Here is an 18,100-nt window from a genome sequence, read left to right as displayed (position 1 = left end):
AGGAATTCAGCCTTTCCAATTGATTCTGCACTTGAGTTAACCCTCTTGATTATCACCCAGCTTTTTGCTGTGGGCAGTGTTTTTAAGTATGGGCTAAATTCAGGTACTGTGCCAAGACATGTTACTTACTCAGTTGCCCCACTTACTTTCATGGGACTAAACATGGCATAGCACTGTGTGATCCAAGCGCCATCTGATACAAGTACAGATAGCAGAATCTGGACATATATTTTAGAGTTTTCAATCACATTCAGGAAGTTAATATGGCAGTCACCACACTAGTGTGCATCTCAGACATGTACAAAAATGATTAAATGACAGAGTAGTAGCCACTACTACTACCTGAGGCTAGGCACTATTGCGTCTGTGTCCAATCAAGGCAATTTCTTATTTCTATGCCTTGGAAAAAACATACTACTCTTCCATACAATTCCATGCAGAAGGCAACAGTTTCCACTGTGCAAGTCCTACCTCTGATTACAGATACCGTCACGCGGTTTTATCAACTGAGTAGCTGTCTGGCTGGAAAGAGTACAATGTAAGACCTCATTCATAAAGGAAATACATAAACCTTTCAACACCTTTTGGGTTTGCAGATGTCTCAACAAACAGGCCAAATTTCAAAAGAAATCTCCGTCGTAGGCTGGGAACAGCAGGCAGTAGGCACACGTTCAGCCTTTCCACCACGGTTGCTTTTTTTCAGTGCATTCCACACTGTTTGCTGTGTTTAACTCCCTTAAAATCACAATCCATACAGAGACACACAGAAATATTAAAAGTGGAGACACACAGAAGCATTAAAATTTCTCACGGACCAAAAAATGAAATGAGAATTACAGCTTTGCAGCTTTATGAAAATGTGACCTCATCTCTTTCACAGCCCTGGGTAGACTTAGACACTTGGAGACGAATTCATTAGAACCCATGTGAGGAAGGAAGCTAAGCAGGAGGGTAAAGCAAAGCCACAGTGGAAGTGCTCAAGGCCTCTCTCTGGATCAGGAAGGACACCTCTGCTTGCCAAAGATTTGAAACTGTACAGAATTGAATGGTTCGTGTCGATTTTGCTGCTGTGAACAGAAGCTTCACTGCTCGGTTGAGATAGGAGGGCTCTGTGTTCAAATTCTTTTCTCAGACCCCACCTTCCATGGCCTGGCTGTCTAGTGCCGGTAGTTCGGGGTTGGGTCTCGCAGTCATGTTTGGCGAAGGCGTTCTGTTTTGTGTAAGTCTTCAGTCAGCCAGGAGATAATGGTGGTGAGATCTGGGGATGGGAAATGGCCTAGCTGCACAGACAGAAAGTGATTTTGAAAATTTTTCCTTATTGTTTCTATTCACTATCCCAGTACAGGGATCCCATCCCCAAAATGCAGGGGGTTTGTTGCAGTGAATGGGTACCACCGCAGTGCTTCATCTGAGAATTTGTTTGTCAGACACAGATGCAGAATTTTCAATTTCTGCTCTTGCTCCAGTAGTTCTGTTCAGCAATAGGATTAAAAGATTTTTAAAAACCCAGAAAAATTCCAGGGGAATCTAACTTGTTTTGTTTGAACAAGGGCAGAGAGGTTTCTAATCTGCAGGAAACAATTAGGATGCTGGTTTGTACTCTAGCTCAGAGAGTGCGCCCAGTAAAATCTAACTACCGAAATAAAATACAAATACAACACAGGATTTGTAAAGGCACTGGCTTTACGGTGAGAACAGGAGAGCTGCATAACATTGCATAAATAGTTCCTAGCACTTGCTGTATGTACCTTTAGATGGAAGCCGAGACTTTTAAATTAACAGCCAAACCCAACAAAGATATCCTCAGCCTTCAGACCGTTTCTCTCACTGCTTTGCTTGCTTTCTTCCCACAGGTCAACGGGAAGGATTTATCTAAAGCAACACACGAGCAGGCAGTGGAAGCATTCAAAACAGCCAAGGAGCCCATTGTGGTGCAGGTCCTGAGAAGAACTCCACGCACCAAGGCCTACACTGCTCCTCACGAGTCTCAGCTGGTAGATGTGGGCACACAGACAGATATCACTTTTGAACACATCATGGCTCTAAGCAAGATGGGCTCACCTACTCCACCCGTCTCTGTGCTAGACCCTTACCTCCTGCCTGAAGAGTAAGTAACAGTTCGTGAAGCCCTTGAAAATCTTTGCGGTCCTTAACGTTGCATGTTAGAAAAGAGTTCCCAAACTCACCTTTACTGGCTGATGAATGTGTACTCCCAGAAGCAGCCAGGATTCATACGCCATTGAGCCGTAACTCAAAACATTTTCATTTTTTCTACACATTAGCAAGCCATTACTCACGTGTGTAATGCCACTGAGTCACAATGTGGCCTCATAAAGCTCTTTTTTTTTCTGGCATTTGATGGATAAAGTTATTGCTTCTTGTAATTCCTCCCACTGCCTCTTTTGGTTGCTTATGTTTTAACTTTATTTTTTATGGCTGCCATAAATTGTGTAATGCTAAGAGCTGCTACATTCTGTTCCAGTGTATTAATTACTTTATTATAACCCTGCAGCGATGTTACTCAAATAAATTATTTTCTAGGACTAAAATTACTTACCAGTGCTGTCATGGATGTTTTAGAATCAAATTTTAATTATTGTTAATGGTAGTTTGATGCTTTTGTACTTACAAATAAAAAGGACAATTATCTCCTGGCACACACACCCCCCCCCCTCACGCGCTGTTCAAGAGGAAAAGAGCCCCCCAAGGAACCCATGCAAATTGCCTGTCATCTTGCCACACATCTCCGCAGGGGAAAAAGTAATGCAAAGGATTCTGAATGTCTGGGTTGCTATGCGTGACAGACCATGGTCTGGTCAGTCCCCAGCAATACCTGCTTTTGAGATGCTCCTGTACCTGGGGAGAGGCAGTGCCAGTGTGTGCATGTCCTTGCTGCGTGGTACAGCTCTGGGGGGGAACCCCACAGACAGCCTGAGCTGTGAACATCGACCAGCACACAAACACACCCCAGCATGCCTCTCCGGACATCCCCGTCAGCACTCCTAGGAAATAGGATTGACTAGAAACAGGCACCAATCCTGTCCAGCTCCTAAGTGACTTTCACAGCATGTTAACGTTCACACATTCGGCCAGGAGCTGGGCTTCTGTGTGCAACATCGGCTCCTTTCGTGACTCAGGGCTGATTCCTTGAAGGAAGGTTCATCTGATACTACTGCATCGCCTCTTATTCCCAGCCCTTTGAAAATTCAAGCCCAGCTGCATGTTTTACGGAAACATTTCACAAAAGGCTATAGCTTTGAGCTTGTTTGCAGTGAAAATGCAACAGGGCTCAGAGCCCTGTGGAGGGGACACACGTTCCCAGAGCACCTACACCGCATACACCCAAACACATCTGCACGAGAGTCTTTCAGTATCAGCAAGTTTCCAACCGCAAAACCAAATCCATCAGAAAAATGGCAAAGATTAATTCCTCATAAATCATTTAGGTTGCAACATGCCTGCATAAATACCAGCTCAGTCCTATCAAGTAGCTTTGTATTGTCCCAGTTCCAACTGCTGGCATCACCAGTGGCCTTACTTGGAGCTGTTGGTCTAAACCACCTAGCCTGCCTCCCGGCTATCCCTATGTGCTAGAGCAGTCAGCTGTTCAAGTGTCCTGTCACCCAGCATGTGCAGAGTCATTTTTTCCTAGCCCTTCCTCTAACTTCTCCAAATCCCACTCACATTAATCTAGCCTGAGTATAACAACTTGGGTATCTTAAGCCAATTAGCAGATGCTGTCACATAAATACCCTCACACTTACAAAGAAACATGTTGTCTAGTTAACAGAGAATTAGAGGGAGTTTACTTTCATTGCAGAAAGAAAACTTCCAGCAGAGAAAAAAGCGATCACAAGAGCATTACAGTGCTTACAACTCCAAAGTACAGACAGTGAAACTGCCGGAGAGCTCAAGCTGTAAAAAGCAGCACGCCAGTAGTGAATGGCAATAGGAAGAGTAGTGCATATTTAGATAGTATTTAAACCATCATGCACAGCCCCTTGCATTCAAATAAGTCACCAGAATGCTGCTGATCCAAATAGTTGGGTGGCAAATTTTTTTTATAATACTTAGGAATTGATAAAGTGTTGGTGTCTTTAAGGCAGTGAAAATGCCAAGCAGTAGGCAAGGATGATTTTACTTTCATGTCTCCAAATAACCTGAGCTCACAGGTAAATGATCTAGTGATCCCTCCCACCCTGAGCCCTGCAAAACATCTCCCCACGTAGCTGTCACCGGTACCCCTTACCCTCCCTTTGCTGCTCTTCTCTCTGTATGTTTTTTCCCCAAGTCAGCTCTTCGTTAATAAATGCTAAAACTCTTTACGAGTCACTCATTCATCAGCAGGTGCCAAATGTTTTAGACTTCTCCTATAATACATGGAATTTTTGTTTAACACATTTATCGTTGTAAATAGTACAGTGTATGTAATTAACCACATGCAACTTCTCAGTTTGGTTGTTAGTCCACTGTGTTCACGATAACTTGCTAACAGCTTGGCTCGGGTTAATATGCTAACGAGAGTACTGGGTGCTGTCCTAAACACACCTTGTTTTTCCAGCCACCCATCAGTGCACGAATACTATGACCCAAATGACTACATGGGAGGGATTCATCAAGAAATGGACCGAGACGAGTTGGAATTAGAGGTACTTTGTCTTCAGTAACTATTTCATTTCCTACAAGTTTAACATCTGCATATGGTTGTATACAAAGTGAAAAGACACTGCAAGGCAGTTATTTGCAATAACATTGCTCGTTAGTTACTCTGCAGGTTGCAAACCTTCCTGATACCTTTAGCAGTGTATTCAACTATGTGCCACGGACTGATGAGCCGGATCTTCAGCTAACAAATTAACATAAATAATGAAGTCATTGATTCCATTAATCAAATTCTGTATAACTGTGCTGATTTAGACTTTCTGGAAATCTAAAAGACTTTCCAAGTTTGCTGAGTGGCAGGACCTGTTCCACACTTGAGAAATATTCCACACGAGAAACAGATGTTCTTGATCATATAATTTAGAAGTATTTTAAGTTTACAAGACAAGACAGAACAGATATGCCACTATACTGAGCTGTTCTTCCCTTTTTCATTCCTGAAAAGTTACATATGTGTACATATAAAATTATGTCTAGTAGAAGTTGAACCAGTCACGAAGGTATGCATGTCCATTTTCCTGCCAAATCTTTAAAAATCACTTCTGGTTTTAGTACTTGTATATCCCATCAGAGGTTCATCTTCAGTTTTCTCATTCTTAATTTTAATAGCCTGTTCCCAACCATTCAGATTACAGTATATAAATTGTGGGCCTTAGTGCTGCAAGATACTTAGGCAGTACTGACCCAGTGAAGTGTTTTTAATCATTTGTAATAAATCGCAGTAAAGTATCTCAGTACTTCCAAACACTGCCAGCACTGTCTGACCCAGCTAATCCATTCAAGATTATCAGTAAGTGAACAGTTTACTTTTAGCTTGCTTGCACTTCTGATTTCTTAGATCCTGGTCCTGCTAACGCTTATTTGTCAAAGCAAGCCATGCTGACCTGTCTGTAGCGCTGCTTAAATCAGTGGTAAATTTATCAGCAGCTTCAATGGGAGCAGAGTTCAGTTGTTCTACGAGCACAAAGTTGTGCCCTTCTATAAAAGTGTTTGCAGGATCAAGGACTAAAGTCCCATAAAAAAGTTTGCAAGCTGTTCTCAAATTCTGCAGATCTGGTAGTAATTCATCTCTGTATACAAACGCAAATCAAAGTCAGGATAAAATCAAAGTGCCAATAAAACAAATGCCATTTCGCAGACTTCAAGGCCTTACTTTTCAAACAAGTGCCTCTTTTTTTTTCTTAAATAAAAACAAATACCATATAGATTTCAGTCTTAAGGGAAAATGTAGAACAAATTAGTATTTTCTGCCAGTGTCTTTTCAAAATCTATCTTTTAGGAAATCTAATATTGTGGATAAATTATATTGCTTCCATTAGAAGGTCAACCAGTGAGCTGAAAACACTTTAAACACATGCACTTCAGTAGCCAGAAGTTAATATGCCTTAAATCACAACATTAATAATTTTGACATTGATATAGTACTTGATGGCAAAAGGTGATCAGCTCAGTAACACAGAGAGATGAACATTAGAAAAGTTTCTGTAGCCTAATAGTATTTGTTAAAAACCACTAAAGATTCCTGTTCAAGTCGTAGAGACTATGATCAATGGTAAGGTCAAAGTGCTAACAGGGACTCAACTGGCTAGTTGCTTTTCTGTTTGCCTTTTGATAGATATGTTTTAAATACCACAAAGGCACTGTTTCATTGACTGCAGCAGGAACGGCTAAAGTAAGACAGCCATCAAGTCAGCCTTCTGGGCTTCTATGCCCATAAAATGTGCTTTGAATTTAAATCAGAAGCTCCTCATCTAAACTTTTATGGTCTATAACTGACTGGTTAGTGATTTGTTTCAAGTAAACAAGACAAAACCAGTGAAATAGCTAAGTTCACAAGCTTCTAATGTAAATATCCGTAGGAAGGAATTTATGCTGGCAGTCTTGCCGAGACGCCAAAACTGTGTTCTCAGTTTTATCTCTCAACGTTTATTTTTAAATTGATGACTCAGAGGTAATGGCCATATATCCCCTACTACAAAAATAAATAAATATAATTGCTTTTATTTTGAAGTTCACATGCCACAAGGAAAGAGGGACTAAATCCTGAACTACTGTTTTATTATAAATTAAAAGTATGCTCATTCTTCACAGAGACCAAGTCATTTCAGGTTCATAAGGGAAGAATAATGTCACTCCAGGATTCCCCAGCAGCGTTACGCGTTAGTGTGTTTATTCAAACAAGTCTGTCCAGCTGTCAGACACACAGCCCGAGTGGGGGCTTTCTCAGCGAGGTGATTTTCTCAGATTACAAAGGAGAACATTCTACATCAAAAAGGGAGCTTGTTCTCTCACATTTGACTTTCTGTCTTTTCCCTTTCCTATATGCAACTTGTATGTAGGTCTTGCTTTCTTTCCAAGTAGAGAACTGAGCTGAACTCAGCTGAACACCTGGTTGAGACTCAGTACAGCTTGGAGATGAAAATCTACATGAAGTGTTTGCTAACAGCTAAGAAATCTCCCTTCTCATACTCTCACTCAGTCCTGGACAGAAGTGAGATCTCCACATCAAAAGACTGAGGAAGGACAAGAGACTCATTCCAAGGGCTTTCTGACCTCCCAGCACTCAGCTCTTGCGCAGTGCTCCCAGCTGATCAGCAGAAGACGAACGTGCTGAGCACCAAAAGCCATGCTTCAAAATTTGAAATGAATACTTCACTACTTTTAGGAAACATAAGTGAAAGCTGAACATCAAGGTTTTGAGCTCTCCCCTTTGGTTGAAAGTTTTGTTCCACCTGTCCAATAATCTATTTGCAAGGCAGGAGAGGAGGCGAGAGGTGACTATTGGAATATGGGAATCCGTAGGCTCCGTCACAGGCACTCTGCAATTTTTATTCCATCCTGGTTGTAAAGCATTTGAAAGCATTTTATGTGAATATATTTTTTCTCAATGAAAACTCCCACTCTGCAGGGAGTTGCACTGATCAGGAGCTTCTCAAGGCATTAATGTGTCTCTGAATACAGAACACTCTGCTTTGCAGTCCTGCTTAGGCAGGGATTGAATATGGAAAGGTTTAAAAAGCAGTACCTTCCTTTAGCTTCACAACTGTACTTTCCAAGACAAGTATCTGTATATCCTTTGTTTGGAACAAATCCAGAGGTGGTAAAACATTTCAACTTGCTGACGAGCTAATACTGAAAGGTTGTCCTCGCCTAGCTCTCTGGAGGACTTCAACCTGGCCTTAACACCTCTTACTGCATGAGCAAGGTCTTAATTGCGAACTCTTGGCCATCTGCTTGGCAAAGAGCCTGGGCATCCTTCAAGTTCCTTACTTAGGCATCCTAAACACTTTTCATCAGGGCGAGAAGAACTTTTCTTTAGCCTTCCCTAGCACCACCGATGACTTAGGCTGGTCCAGTCTCCACTGTCCAGCAGAGAATTACCATCATAGAGCTGGGCTGGCACAGAAACCTCCAGGTAGACTTTTACTTCTTTTCTAGGCAAAGAATTTCAGAACAAAAACCTGTTTTATAAATTTTTCTTCTCTGAAAAGTGAAGAGCTGGAATTTTTGCTTTTTACCTGTGTTGCAAATCACATTCATGTGGAAAGACAAATATAAAGATCACTTTTTTGAGCTTCAAGACAGCAAGAACAAGATTTTTCTTCCTCCTATACCAGGGTCACTTGCCAAAAGGTAGTGAGAAGGCCTCACACAGAATAAAAGCAAATAGTTCTTTATATTCATTTCCCTGACATTTTTTTCTGGGTGAAATCTATTAATGGAATAGCAAAAAATTGGGCCCTGCATTTCAGGTATGTTGGAAGCCTGCATAGAAAAACCCCACCACTTCTTACAGAGAAACAAAAGGTCAGAGTACTTATCATGCAAGCTTTGGGTAATGCTTTCTGAATGTCTGAATTTTTTTTACCCATCGTCATCTCATTTCAGATTTCTACTGCTCATTTCTGTCTTGTTAGAGAAAGGACTTTGATTTTTATAAATTCACAGGCAGGCCATAATTTTAAATCAGCAGTACAATAATTCAATAATCTCTTGCAAATGAAGGATCTCCTGAGCTTATAGAGGTTAATTTACTATTATCACTTACTCCTAATTCATTATTATGAGTGGTTGCAGGCATAATGCCACAGTGCACGTTCGTTTCTTCTTGTCTTGCTACAAATGCTGTATGGATTTCAGCAACCAGCTCTTTGACCCCTCCTTGGCTCTATGTGTGACACGGAGCCAACAATCTTTCGGACAGTTCTCTTGCGCAGACTCTATTTTGAAATAGCGTACAAATACTTCTCCTGAACGTCTCTCAAAACGTCACTCTTAACTGATCTAAAGAAGCAGATTTTAATGTATCTGTGTGTGTAATAGTTCATACATGACATTTTTACAATTACAATATTAACACAGCCCTGACATTACCACACACTGTAGACAGCACCATTGCCTGGCAGCTAATATCTGCAGATCTACTCTGGGTGTTGAAGAACTTCAGATTCTCCCTTCTGCAGTGTAGGTGGCTGATACATTTCCTATTATTTTATACAGCATTCACTACCATAGTATCTGAGCCCCAGTTGAGTGCTGAATGTATTTCCATCTCAAGGCTGTAGAGCACACCAGACGAATGTGAAAGAGCACGCGCTGGCAGCTCCCTGGGAGCATCCAGCTGTGGCTGAGCAGGCGGTGGCTGCTCTCTGCAGGAGCGCAGAATGCTGCGGGCTCACAGCATTGGGCCCTTGGGCTGTCCAGAAGTGAAACGCTGAAGACAGACAAGTAAGAAACGGCAAGTCCTTTGGCATCACAAATACATCAACTTGCACTTTCAAAGTTCTAGGCCCATATTAATTCCTAGTGTTTAATTAATTCTGCTGCAATTACACAACCTGCTGTAATACCTGTACTTGCAGGTGCCAATTTTCTGTTTTCCCCTTTCATGTATCATGCATTATACAGACATGACTGAATATGGAAAATAACCTTTGCTTTGAAGACTCCGATGCTGATTCTTCAACTCCAACTGGAATTGCACGCTTTTATCTTTCAAATATTTCAAACCTTAATGATTGTATTAAAACTTCACTGACGCAAAGACCCACAGAAAGCAGCTGTTCCTATCTTTAAGTTCACAAAATTATCATATTTGGGTAGCATCAAACCCATTTATTCTCTTCCTACTAAGGAGTAGAGGGATTGTACCCAAGGGTAGGTCTGTCAACTCATTACTCATAAAAATTCAGGTTCTAAACATCTGCTCTAAAAATTCTTTGCTTTGCTTTAGCTTTTTGCTGCTTTGTAAGTGTATTTTTAAACAGTAAGTATCTGTTTTCCTTTTAAAATGTATATTACTTATTTACCAGATGACTTATTACCTTCTAGTGTATCACAGGTGATGTCTCGGATGGTGCATTTTAAATATAAACCCATACTTATTTTTTAACTATTATAATACCCTTTATAGTTGTACAGTGTTGGGAAAACAGCTATTGTTATTCAAAACATGTGGCAGGTAGGAACAGAGCAATAGCTTGCTCCCTCCTCTCATTCTGCTCAAAAGGTGCTGGCAAGTGTGTACAGTTACACAGGATCTATTTAAATAATGGCCAAAGTCACCAGGCCTTTTTGTTTGGTTTTGTTGGGTTCTTTTAACATTAGATGTATTTTCACTCCCAGTGTGACAAACAGGAGAATGAGCTACAGCACTAATTTCTTGCCACTACTTCACTGCCATGTTTTCAAATCAAGAAACTATATAGACACTTCCCACGAGACATGAAATCTTTTTGTTGAAGTATGCAGGTAATACAGAAATCATTCTAGGCCTGGATTAGGCCCAATTCACAAATTCCCACCTCATCCCCAGTGCACACCATGATTAAATGCAGAATAAACACATTGACTGCTGTGGCGTTCCCAAGGATCAACCAAGATCAGAACTGAATCCACTTTGTCTCATCTTTTCTTCTGAAGAAATCCCATCTCCTTTCTAGAAAGCACCAAAAGCTTTAGAAATCTGAAAAAAAACCCCACTATTAAAGCATTGTGTTCAAACCTTTAGGTAACAAAAGAGGAAGAAAAAAGAGCAGCAGTTCACGGTGGATACTATTGACTGAAACCATTTAAATACCATCTGAAATGTCACTGACATTTACAGCTATGTTTCTTTTTAAAAAAAAAAGAAATTACACATGTTGACAAGTAAATAACATGAGATTGCTGATCTTGGCAGCTGTCATCTAGACATGCCAATAAATTATTCATATCAGCTTGTTTTATTGTCTTGGCCCTTACAAATGGCACAGCGCAGGTCAAAACAGAGAGACGATCAGAAATAATGAGTTGTGTTATCAGGACGTTTCCCTGGAACGGACGCTGCAAGCACCAGCGCGGTTCATGGGCTGCCCTGGGGCTGGGACAGCCCTCGGATCCCGCACAGCTCTGCCCCCTTTCTCAGCCTGCGCCCCTTTCCCCCTCTTTTTTCCCTGTGCAGCAAGGGGGCTCACGCCCCACAGCCGCTGCCTCCATCCTGCCTGGCCTTAGCTGCAGAGGAGGGAGCGGGACCTTTCAAAGCCTCACTCACTGCCAGGCACTGCTGAAGGGGAGTAAAAACCACAACTACGCTTGGTTGTACACCTCCACCTGTGAAGAAACACCCTTCCTCCCTGCGGCAGCACCCTCAGGGCTGACACAGCAGTCACAGTAAGCTGGTTAAGCACGTTAAGGCTCCCGGGACGTCCCTCGGAAGCAAGAAGGCAGAGCCAAAAGACGCGACATGGATGGTTACACAGCCTGCACGCTGGCCCGGAGCGTCCCACAGCTTGTGGGCATCTCCGCGGATTTTACAACCCTTTATACCAACCAGTGCCACAGAGCAGCAGCAAGCGTGGGAAAGGAATAAGCCAGGTGAAGTCTGTGTGGCAAAAGGAGAAAAGCATAGGGGAGTACCGTATTGTTAAGATGGTTTAAATGTCCCCAAGACTAACAAGACCACCAAAGAGCAGTAGAATGACAAACCGTGACCTGCTGAAACCAAACCCTTGCGAGGTCCTGAAGTTCTTATTATTTTTCTATTACCAATACTGAATGCTTTGCTGACAATATATTGATCTTCAGTCACAGTTTTGAGAAATTTATTACATCATTTCATAAAAATTACACAGGTTAATGTAATGGAGTATTATATTTTTCTCTGAAAGGCCAGAAAATTTCCCTGCTTATAAGGAAATATATATCAGCTGTGGCAAATATTGAAATCATACTTTATAGGTATTTTAGCATTTGAAGTCTTAGCACTACATGAAATACAGGTAATTTTTCTTCTTTAAGATCAATAAAAGGTCTGTTTTCAAAATGACTTGATATTGACTGAAGGGTCAAAAACGCCCCAGGTATTGATTGTCTGCATATAATCACGTTTTGCTCAGTAAGTTAACTGCGTCTACAAGCGAAATGAAAAGAGATCCACTATATCACTTAAACAAAATATTTTCATTGTATTTGAAGAATTGTTTCCATCAGTCACCAGTGTCTCGCTGACAATGTATTTTCTTTTTTTAACTGCAGGAAGTAGATTTACATAGAGTGAACAGCCAGGACAAGCTTGGCCTCACTGTATGTTACAGAACGGATGATGAAGATGACATGGGTATTTATGTGAGTGAGGTGAGACTGAGCAGATTTCCATAAGATACACTTTGTCTTTTAAACTGCAGCGTTGGTCACTGAAGACATTTGTCTTCTGTCTGTACCATGTTTAAGTGCAGTCAGAATGCAGTAATTGGAAGAAATCTAATTACTTTTCCTTGTCTCCAAATGGAGTGAAATCCTGCATCCACTGAAATGGAACTTTGTTCTGGTAACATTTAGTGTCCATCTTTCGCCTAATGCCATCTCAGCATTCAGTTTCAGATGACGTTTTCATAGTATTTTTAATGTACTCCGCCTTTAATTTTTTCTCAATTATTCCATAAACAATATAAATGGGAAGAAAAACAGACATGTTTTTATTTGCAAAGATTTGGAGGCTCTTGTCTCTCTTTTCCCCCTGTCATGAAACAAGCAGCGTTTTATAGGTAATCTTTTCATCGTGCAGCTCCTTTAAAAATCAGTAGCAGCAGTTTGGGGAAAAACCTCATAACTACATATAAAATGTTCTATTGAAATGCATCAATTCAGACATAATCCTTCCTGTTCTGGAGGCAAAACCTGGTTCTCATCAGAGCACTGTGTTGTAAAGCAAATGGTTAAATTACGAGGTAATGATACCATGCAAACATGATAAACCCACGTTCTCTGGAGACACATCTCAGGGAGAAACGTTTTGGGTTTGGCTTGATGGTTTTCATTTCACTTAGACATAAGCAAGAAGTCCTGTGTCACTAAGCGAGATGTAACGACCACAGATAGAGCAGCAGCGACAGACCACCGACTTACAGTATCAGCCATATTACCAATTCTGGGTTTACATCGGGAAGTAAATACTGAGCTCTCAAAAGCCCAGAGCGCTCACAGTTCTCTTCTTTTGCAGATTGATCCCAACAGCATTGCTGCAAAAGATGGTCGACTCCGAGAAGGGGATCGCATCATTCAGGTACATGTGTAAATGGTGGAAAGTGTGCTAACGCACGACAATCTGCCACAATGTCTTTATTTCAGTATATTTTTACAAATCATTCCCTTCAGGCACATATTCATACATATAACTTTCTGAGAATATTTCCCTTTCCTCTGCCAAATCTCAGTCAGATTTTGTTAGTCCTGGCCAGATAAAGCCCTATATTGGCCCTACTCTGCAGGCTAAGCGCTTTCTCTGCAGATGTCAGCTGTTTCCAGCACATATTCTGATACTCTTCCACTTCTAAGGCTTCGTTCTACCCCAGAAACCCTCTACTTTGGCCCATACAATTATGTCTCTTTGCAGAATCTCTCCAGGCAGCCCTGTTTATTCACAGGGATGATCAGCAGGCTGAACACCACTGCTGTGTGCTGGAATGAGTCGTCTTCCAAGCGCAACACTCCCGCACCATAGGGGCTTTGTCAGACGTGGTCTGTCTTTGCACAGCCACTAACACGAGTAGAGGTCCACATCCCAGTCAGTCTCCGGGACCAGCCTCACCTGCCTCACCTCACAAGGATATTCCTGCTTCTTTCCACCCAGACCTGATGTTATGGTTCTGTTCCTGCCCCACTCTCCCTCTCCAGTTTCTATCATTGAACAACACGCTTGCCCAACACCCGCCTGAACAGCACGGCCGGAAACGCGGCCAGGGACTGTGCGGGGATCTATCCAGCTATGCAGTTCTGTAGAGCCCCTCAGCAGCATTTCAGTATCCCTATGAAAGGATTTCATGCTATTGCTCTTTTCTTTAAAGATCAATGGCATAGAGGTACAGAACCGAGAAGAAGCTGTGGCACTTCTCAGCAGTGAAGAGAGCAAGAATATCTCCTTACTTGTTGCAAGACCAGAAATTCAGGTACTGTCACAACCACAAACCAACCCTCTCTTGAGTCTGCATTAAGAGTTGAGTTCTGTAGAAAGCGGTTAGCATCTTTTGAAGATTTTTAACCTACCTAAATCTACCTAAAACCATATTATACAGTTTGACTGGAGATATATATGGTCTAAAATAATGGAATTCAGCCGTCACAGTACTTACATATACATTTTATATTAAAGTTCAATTTATAAGCTGCACAGAGATTTATGTATGCTGCAATGCTATTCCAAGCATCAGTGCAAGGTATTATGGATGGCTTCAAGCCATAACTTTGAAGAACATACTGAACTCTAATTCTTACATCTATTGATTATTTATTCATTAAAATACCTATTATTTAGCCCTTTATACACCATCTCCTAATGCAGTTAAATACTGTCAAGAAGAATCCTCAGCTGCAGTAAAAGGTTGAACCAGATCCCTTAATAGAGCAGGGATTAGCACAACAAAGGTGCTGAGCAAACAGCCATGAGCACTATTGTTTGACCTGTCTCTGGTGCTGGGAGAGCAGCCCTCGCCAAGGCACCTGCGGATGCAGGGTCAGGCTCAGACGCCTGTTAGCCTAGGTGTTTCTGATCTTGCCCTTGGGGGTAATTGAGGCTGGGAGTCAAAAAGTCTTACAGACCCCTGGCAAGCATTTTTCCCTCTGGCCGTTGATGCTGCCTTGCAAGTGGTGCCTTCAAGCTTTGGACTATGCAGCATTTTTCTACATCCTAATCAACTGGCACACAAACCAAACCAGCCCCAACCCTAGGAAGTATTTCCATGGGTGAAAAGGCTGGTTTTGTTTCATATATAAGGGCTGTTGAAGATAAAACCATGCTGGGGAGATGGAGGCAGCTGGGGGAGGTAGGACAGCCAATACCCACACTTAGCACAAGGAGATGCGTGCTCCTTCGCAGGGCACAGCAGCCCTGTCATGGGAAGGGATCTCCTAAGAGTTCCCATTCACTTTCCACAAAGAAGGAACATAATTTATGTCAGTCTTCATTCTTTTGACAACATGCGGTTTGATTTTTCCCTCCCTTTTCACATAGCTGGATGAAGGATGGATGGATGATGACAGAAACGATTTTCTGGATGACTTGCACATGGACATGTTAGAGGAACAGCACCACCAGGCAATGCAATTTACTGCCAGCATGCTTCAGCAGGTACTGCCAGTCTGTTGTACAGTGGTGTCAAAACCACACATGGCACTCAGTATTCCAGTACTGAGCCAGACTGAATACACTTAGTGTCTCGAATGACGATCACGGCAAAAGGACTTTCTTTAAAATCAAGATCTTAGATGACTATCCACAACTTCATCTGGGGGACCAAAGTGTTTTCAAACATCACCTTTTTTATTTTGTCCCGTACAATATCATAATCACAGTTCTTAGAAATCCACCATCCTGGCTGCGGTCACTGAAACAAGGACAAGCTAGGTGTGTGATAGATAAAGCAGGCAGAGGGCTGACTTAGGCAATTCCCTATCTGATACGCATGCACAAACTGAAAACAGCCTGCCTCCTGGAGAACTCAGGCAAATGACAAAATAAAGTCTACTTATGGGGAGAAAGACAAAGATAAAGGTTTTTAAATAGCAACATTTATGCAGGGCCACAGATTTGGACCTGTACTAATCATTCTGCCATGATTAATGCAGTCAGACAAGTTCACGAATAGATTTTCAAATTTTGCCTAGAGGGTTTTTTTTGAGTTTTCTACAATTCCACATCCTCTGCAGGAGCCACATTTTCTGAAGGGACATATTCCCACTTTGGCACCACAGTGGAAGTGGATACTTTTGTGTATCCAGTAGGAGAATAAAACAATGTGGAATTGTGACTTCTATCATTGTTGCCATATAACTGAAAAACAGACCTCAGGTTCTTCTGCAGAGGTCATCCACAGCATGCTGTGTTTTCAGTCACCATTCCTATGGGTTCTTCATAATAGTCTTTCCGTTCACATAAAAGACAAAGATGCAGAAAGTGCAACAGGTGACAGATTAAGAAAACTTAAAAGATAAACACCCTGAAATATTTCATGCCTTGCAATAATTTCTCTTTCTGTCTTTTCCTTTTTGCTGTTAGAAGAAACACGAGGAGGATGGAGGTACCACAGACACAGCCACTATTTTATCTAACCAGCACGAGAAGGACAGCGGCATGGGGCGCACAGATGACAGCACTCGCAACGATGAGAGCTCCGAGCAGGAAAACAATGCGGATGATCACACCACCTCCTCCAACACTTTAGGGAGCCAGAAGAAGCTGACGTACAGTCATGACACCCTAGGAAGTGGGGATATGCAGTTCAGCAATGAATCATTTATCTCGGCCGACTGCACAGACGTCGACTTCCTTGGCATCCCCGTAGACGAATGCGAGCGATTCCGGGAACTGCTGGAACTGAAGTGCCAGGTGAAGTCTGCCAACCCGTACAGTCTGTATTATCATAACAGCACACTGGATATGAGCAAAAGCGACCAAGAAAGTGTTGACAGAGAGCTGGAGATGCTGAATGAGGAGCTGCGCAATATCGAGCTAGAGTGCCTGAATATTGTGAGAGCTCATAAAATGCAGCAGCTGAAGGATCAGTACCGGGAACCCTGGATGCTGCATAACAGCGGGTTCCGCAACTATAACACAAGCATCGACGTTCGCAGGCACGAGCTCTCAGACATTACGGAACTCCCCGAGAAGTCTGACAAGGATAGCTCGAGCGCGTATAACACCGGTGAAAGCTGCCGAAGCACACCACTCACGCTGGAGATTTCCCCTGACAATTCGCTGCGCAGAACTGCGGAAGGCATTAACTGTCAAGGTAATGAGGGGGCAGTGGCATATAATGTCTCCCAAAAGAATTTATACGCTAGCTCAGAAAGCCATGAATCCAGCACTGCTAAATGCCATGCCTCTGCTAAAGATCCCGACCTTGGCAAGCAGCCGGAAAGCAAGGAGAGAAAAGCCAGTGATGGAAGCAAAAGCCCTACTCATGGTCAGAAACCTTCTGGCTCCTACATCTCGCCGTACCATCACTCTCCATATAAGCATGCTCATATTCCTGCCCACGCACAGCACTATCAGAGCTACATGCAGCTGATCCAGCAGAAGTCAGCGGTGGAGTACGCACAGAGCCAAATGAGTCTGGTGAGTATGTGCAAGGACTTCAACTCCAGCCAGAGCGAGCCAAGGATGGAGTGGAAAGTCAAGGTCAGAAGCGACGGGACACGCTACATTACCAAGAGGCCAGTCAGGGACAGGCTGCTGAGAGAACGTGCCATAAAGATTAAGGAGGAGCGCAGTGGTATGACTACCGATGATGATGCCATAAGTGAAATGAAGATGTGAGCGGAAGCAGCATTTAGTGAAAGCGAAGGAGCAGAGGAGGCGGCGTGAGTTTATGATGCAGAGCAGGTTAGATTGCTTAAAGGAACAGCAAGGTGCAGAAGAAAAGAAAGAGATGAATATCATTGAACTGAGCCACAAAAAAATGATGAAGAAGAGAAATAAAAAAATATTTGACAATTGGATGACAATCCAAGAACTGCTAACCCATGGCACCAAGTCACCAGACGGCACACGGGTGTACAATTCCTTCCTGTCAGTGACTACTGTATAATCACCATTGCTAAATTATGTACAGAACACACTACCATTGGGGTAGAAATCAATGCCTCGTTGAATGTGGCAAGATTTTTGTATATAAGATGCAGTCGTCAAGTTTATAGTTCAAATACTGAACTCTGCAACTGTGGGTGCTGGGATCTCCATTATAAAGTGGAGAGGAAGCCTGCCCATCTCCCTCAAAGGCAATATTAGCAGTGCTTTTTGGAATACTGATTGTACTTTTTTACTTGTTACCTTTTACATGAAAAGTTTAAATACCAGAAATGTATTAACCATACTTACACAGGTAATTTGCTTAAACTATATTAATATTAAAAGGTACCCGTGCTTTTCTTTACCTAAAAAAATATGCAAAAAACCCACAAGAGC

At 42.2% G+C, this 18,100-nt stretch overlaps 1 protein-coding gene across 1 annotated transcript in view; it reads left to right on the top strand.

The window, feature by feature from the left end:
• The window catches only part of LOC104506660 (E3 ubiquitin-protein ligase PDZRN3-like), a 30,480-nt gene extending 12,740 nt beyond the window's left edge, over nt 1–17,740 (top strand). The window contains 9 exon segments of the mRNA XM_010147683.1: nt 1,854–2,107; nt 2,464–2,475; nt 4,562–4,649; nt 12,178–12,276; nt 13,142–13,204; nt 13,986–14,087; nt 15,149–15,274; nt 16,193–17,448; nt 17,450–17,740. Coding sequence (XP_010145985.1) covers nt 1,854–2,107; nt 2,464–2,475; nt 4,562–4,649; nt 12,178–12,276; nt 13,142–13,204; nt 13,986–14,087; nt 15,149–15,274; nt 16,193–17,448; nt 17,450–17,723 — 2,274 coding nt within the window. The 3' untranslated portion in view covers nt 17,724–17,740.
• The last annotated feature ends 360 nt before the right edge of the window (nt 17,741–18,100 follow it).

This window comes from Eurypyga helias, unplaced genomic scaffold (genome assembly GCF_000690775.1).
Source record: "Eurypyga helias isolate BGI_N326 unplaced genomic scaffold, ASM69077v1 scaffold15202, whole genome shotgun sequence".
NCBI lineage: Eukaryota > Metazoa > Chordata > Aves > Eurypygiformes > Eurypygidae > Eurypyga > Eurypyga helias.
This window is presented reverse-complemented; position numbering and strand designations above follow the sequence as displayed.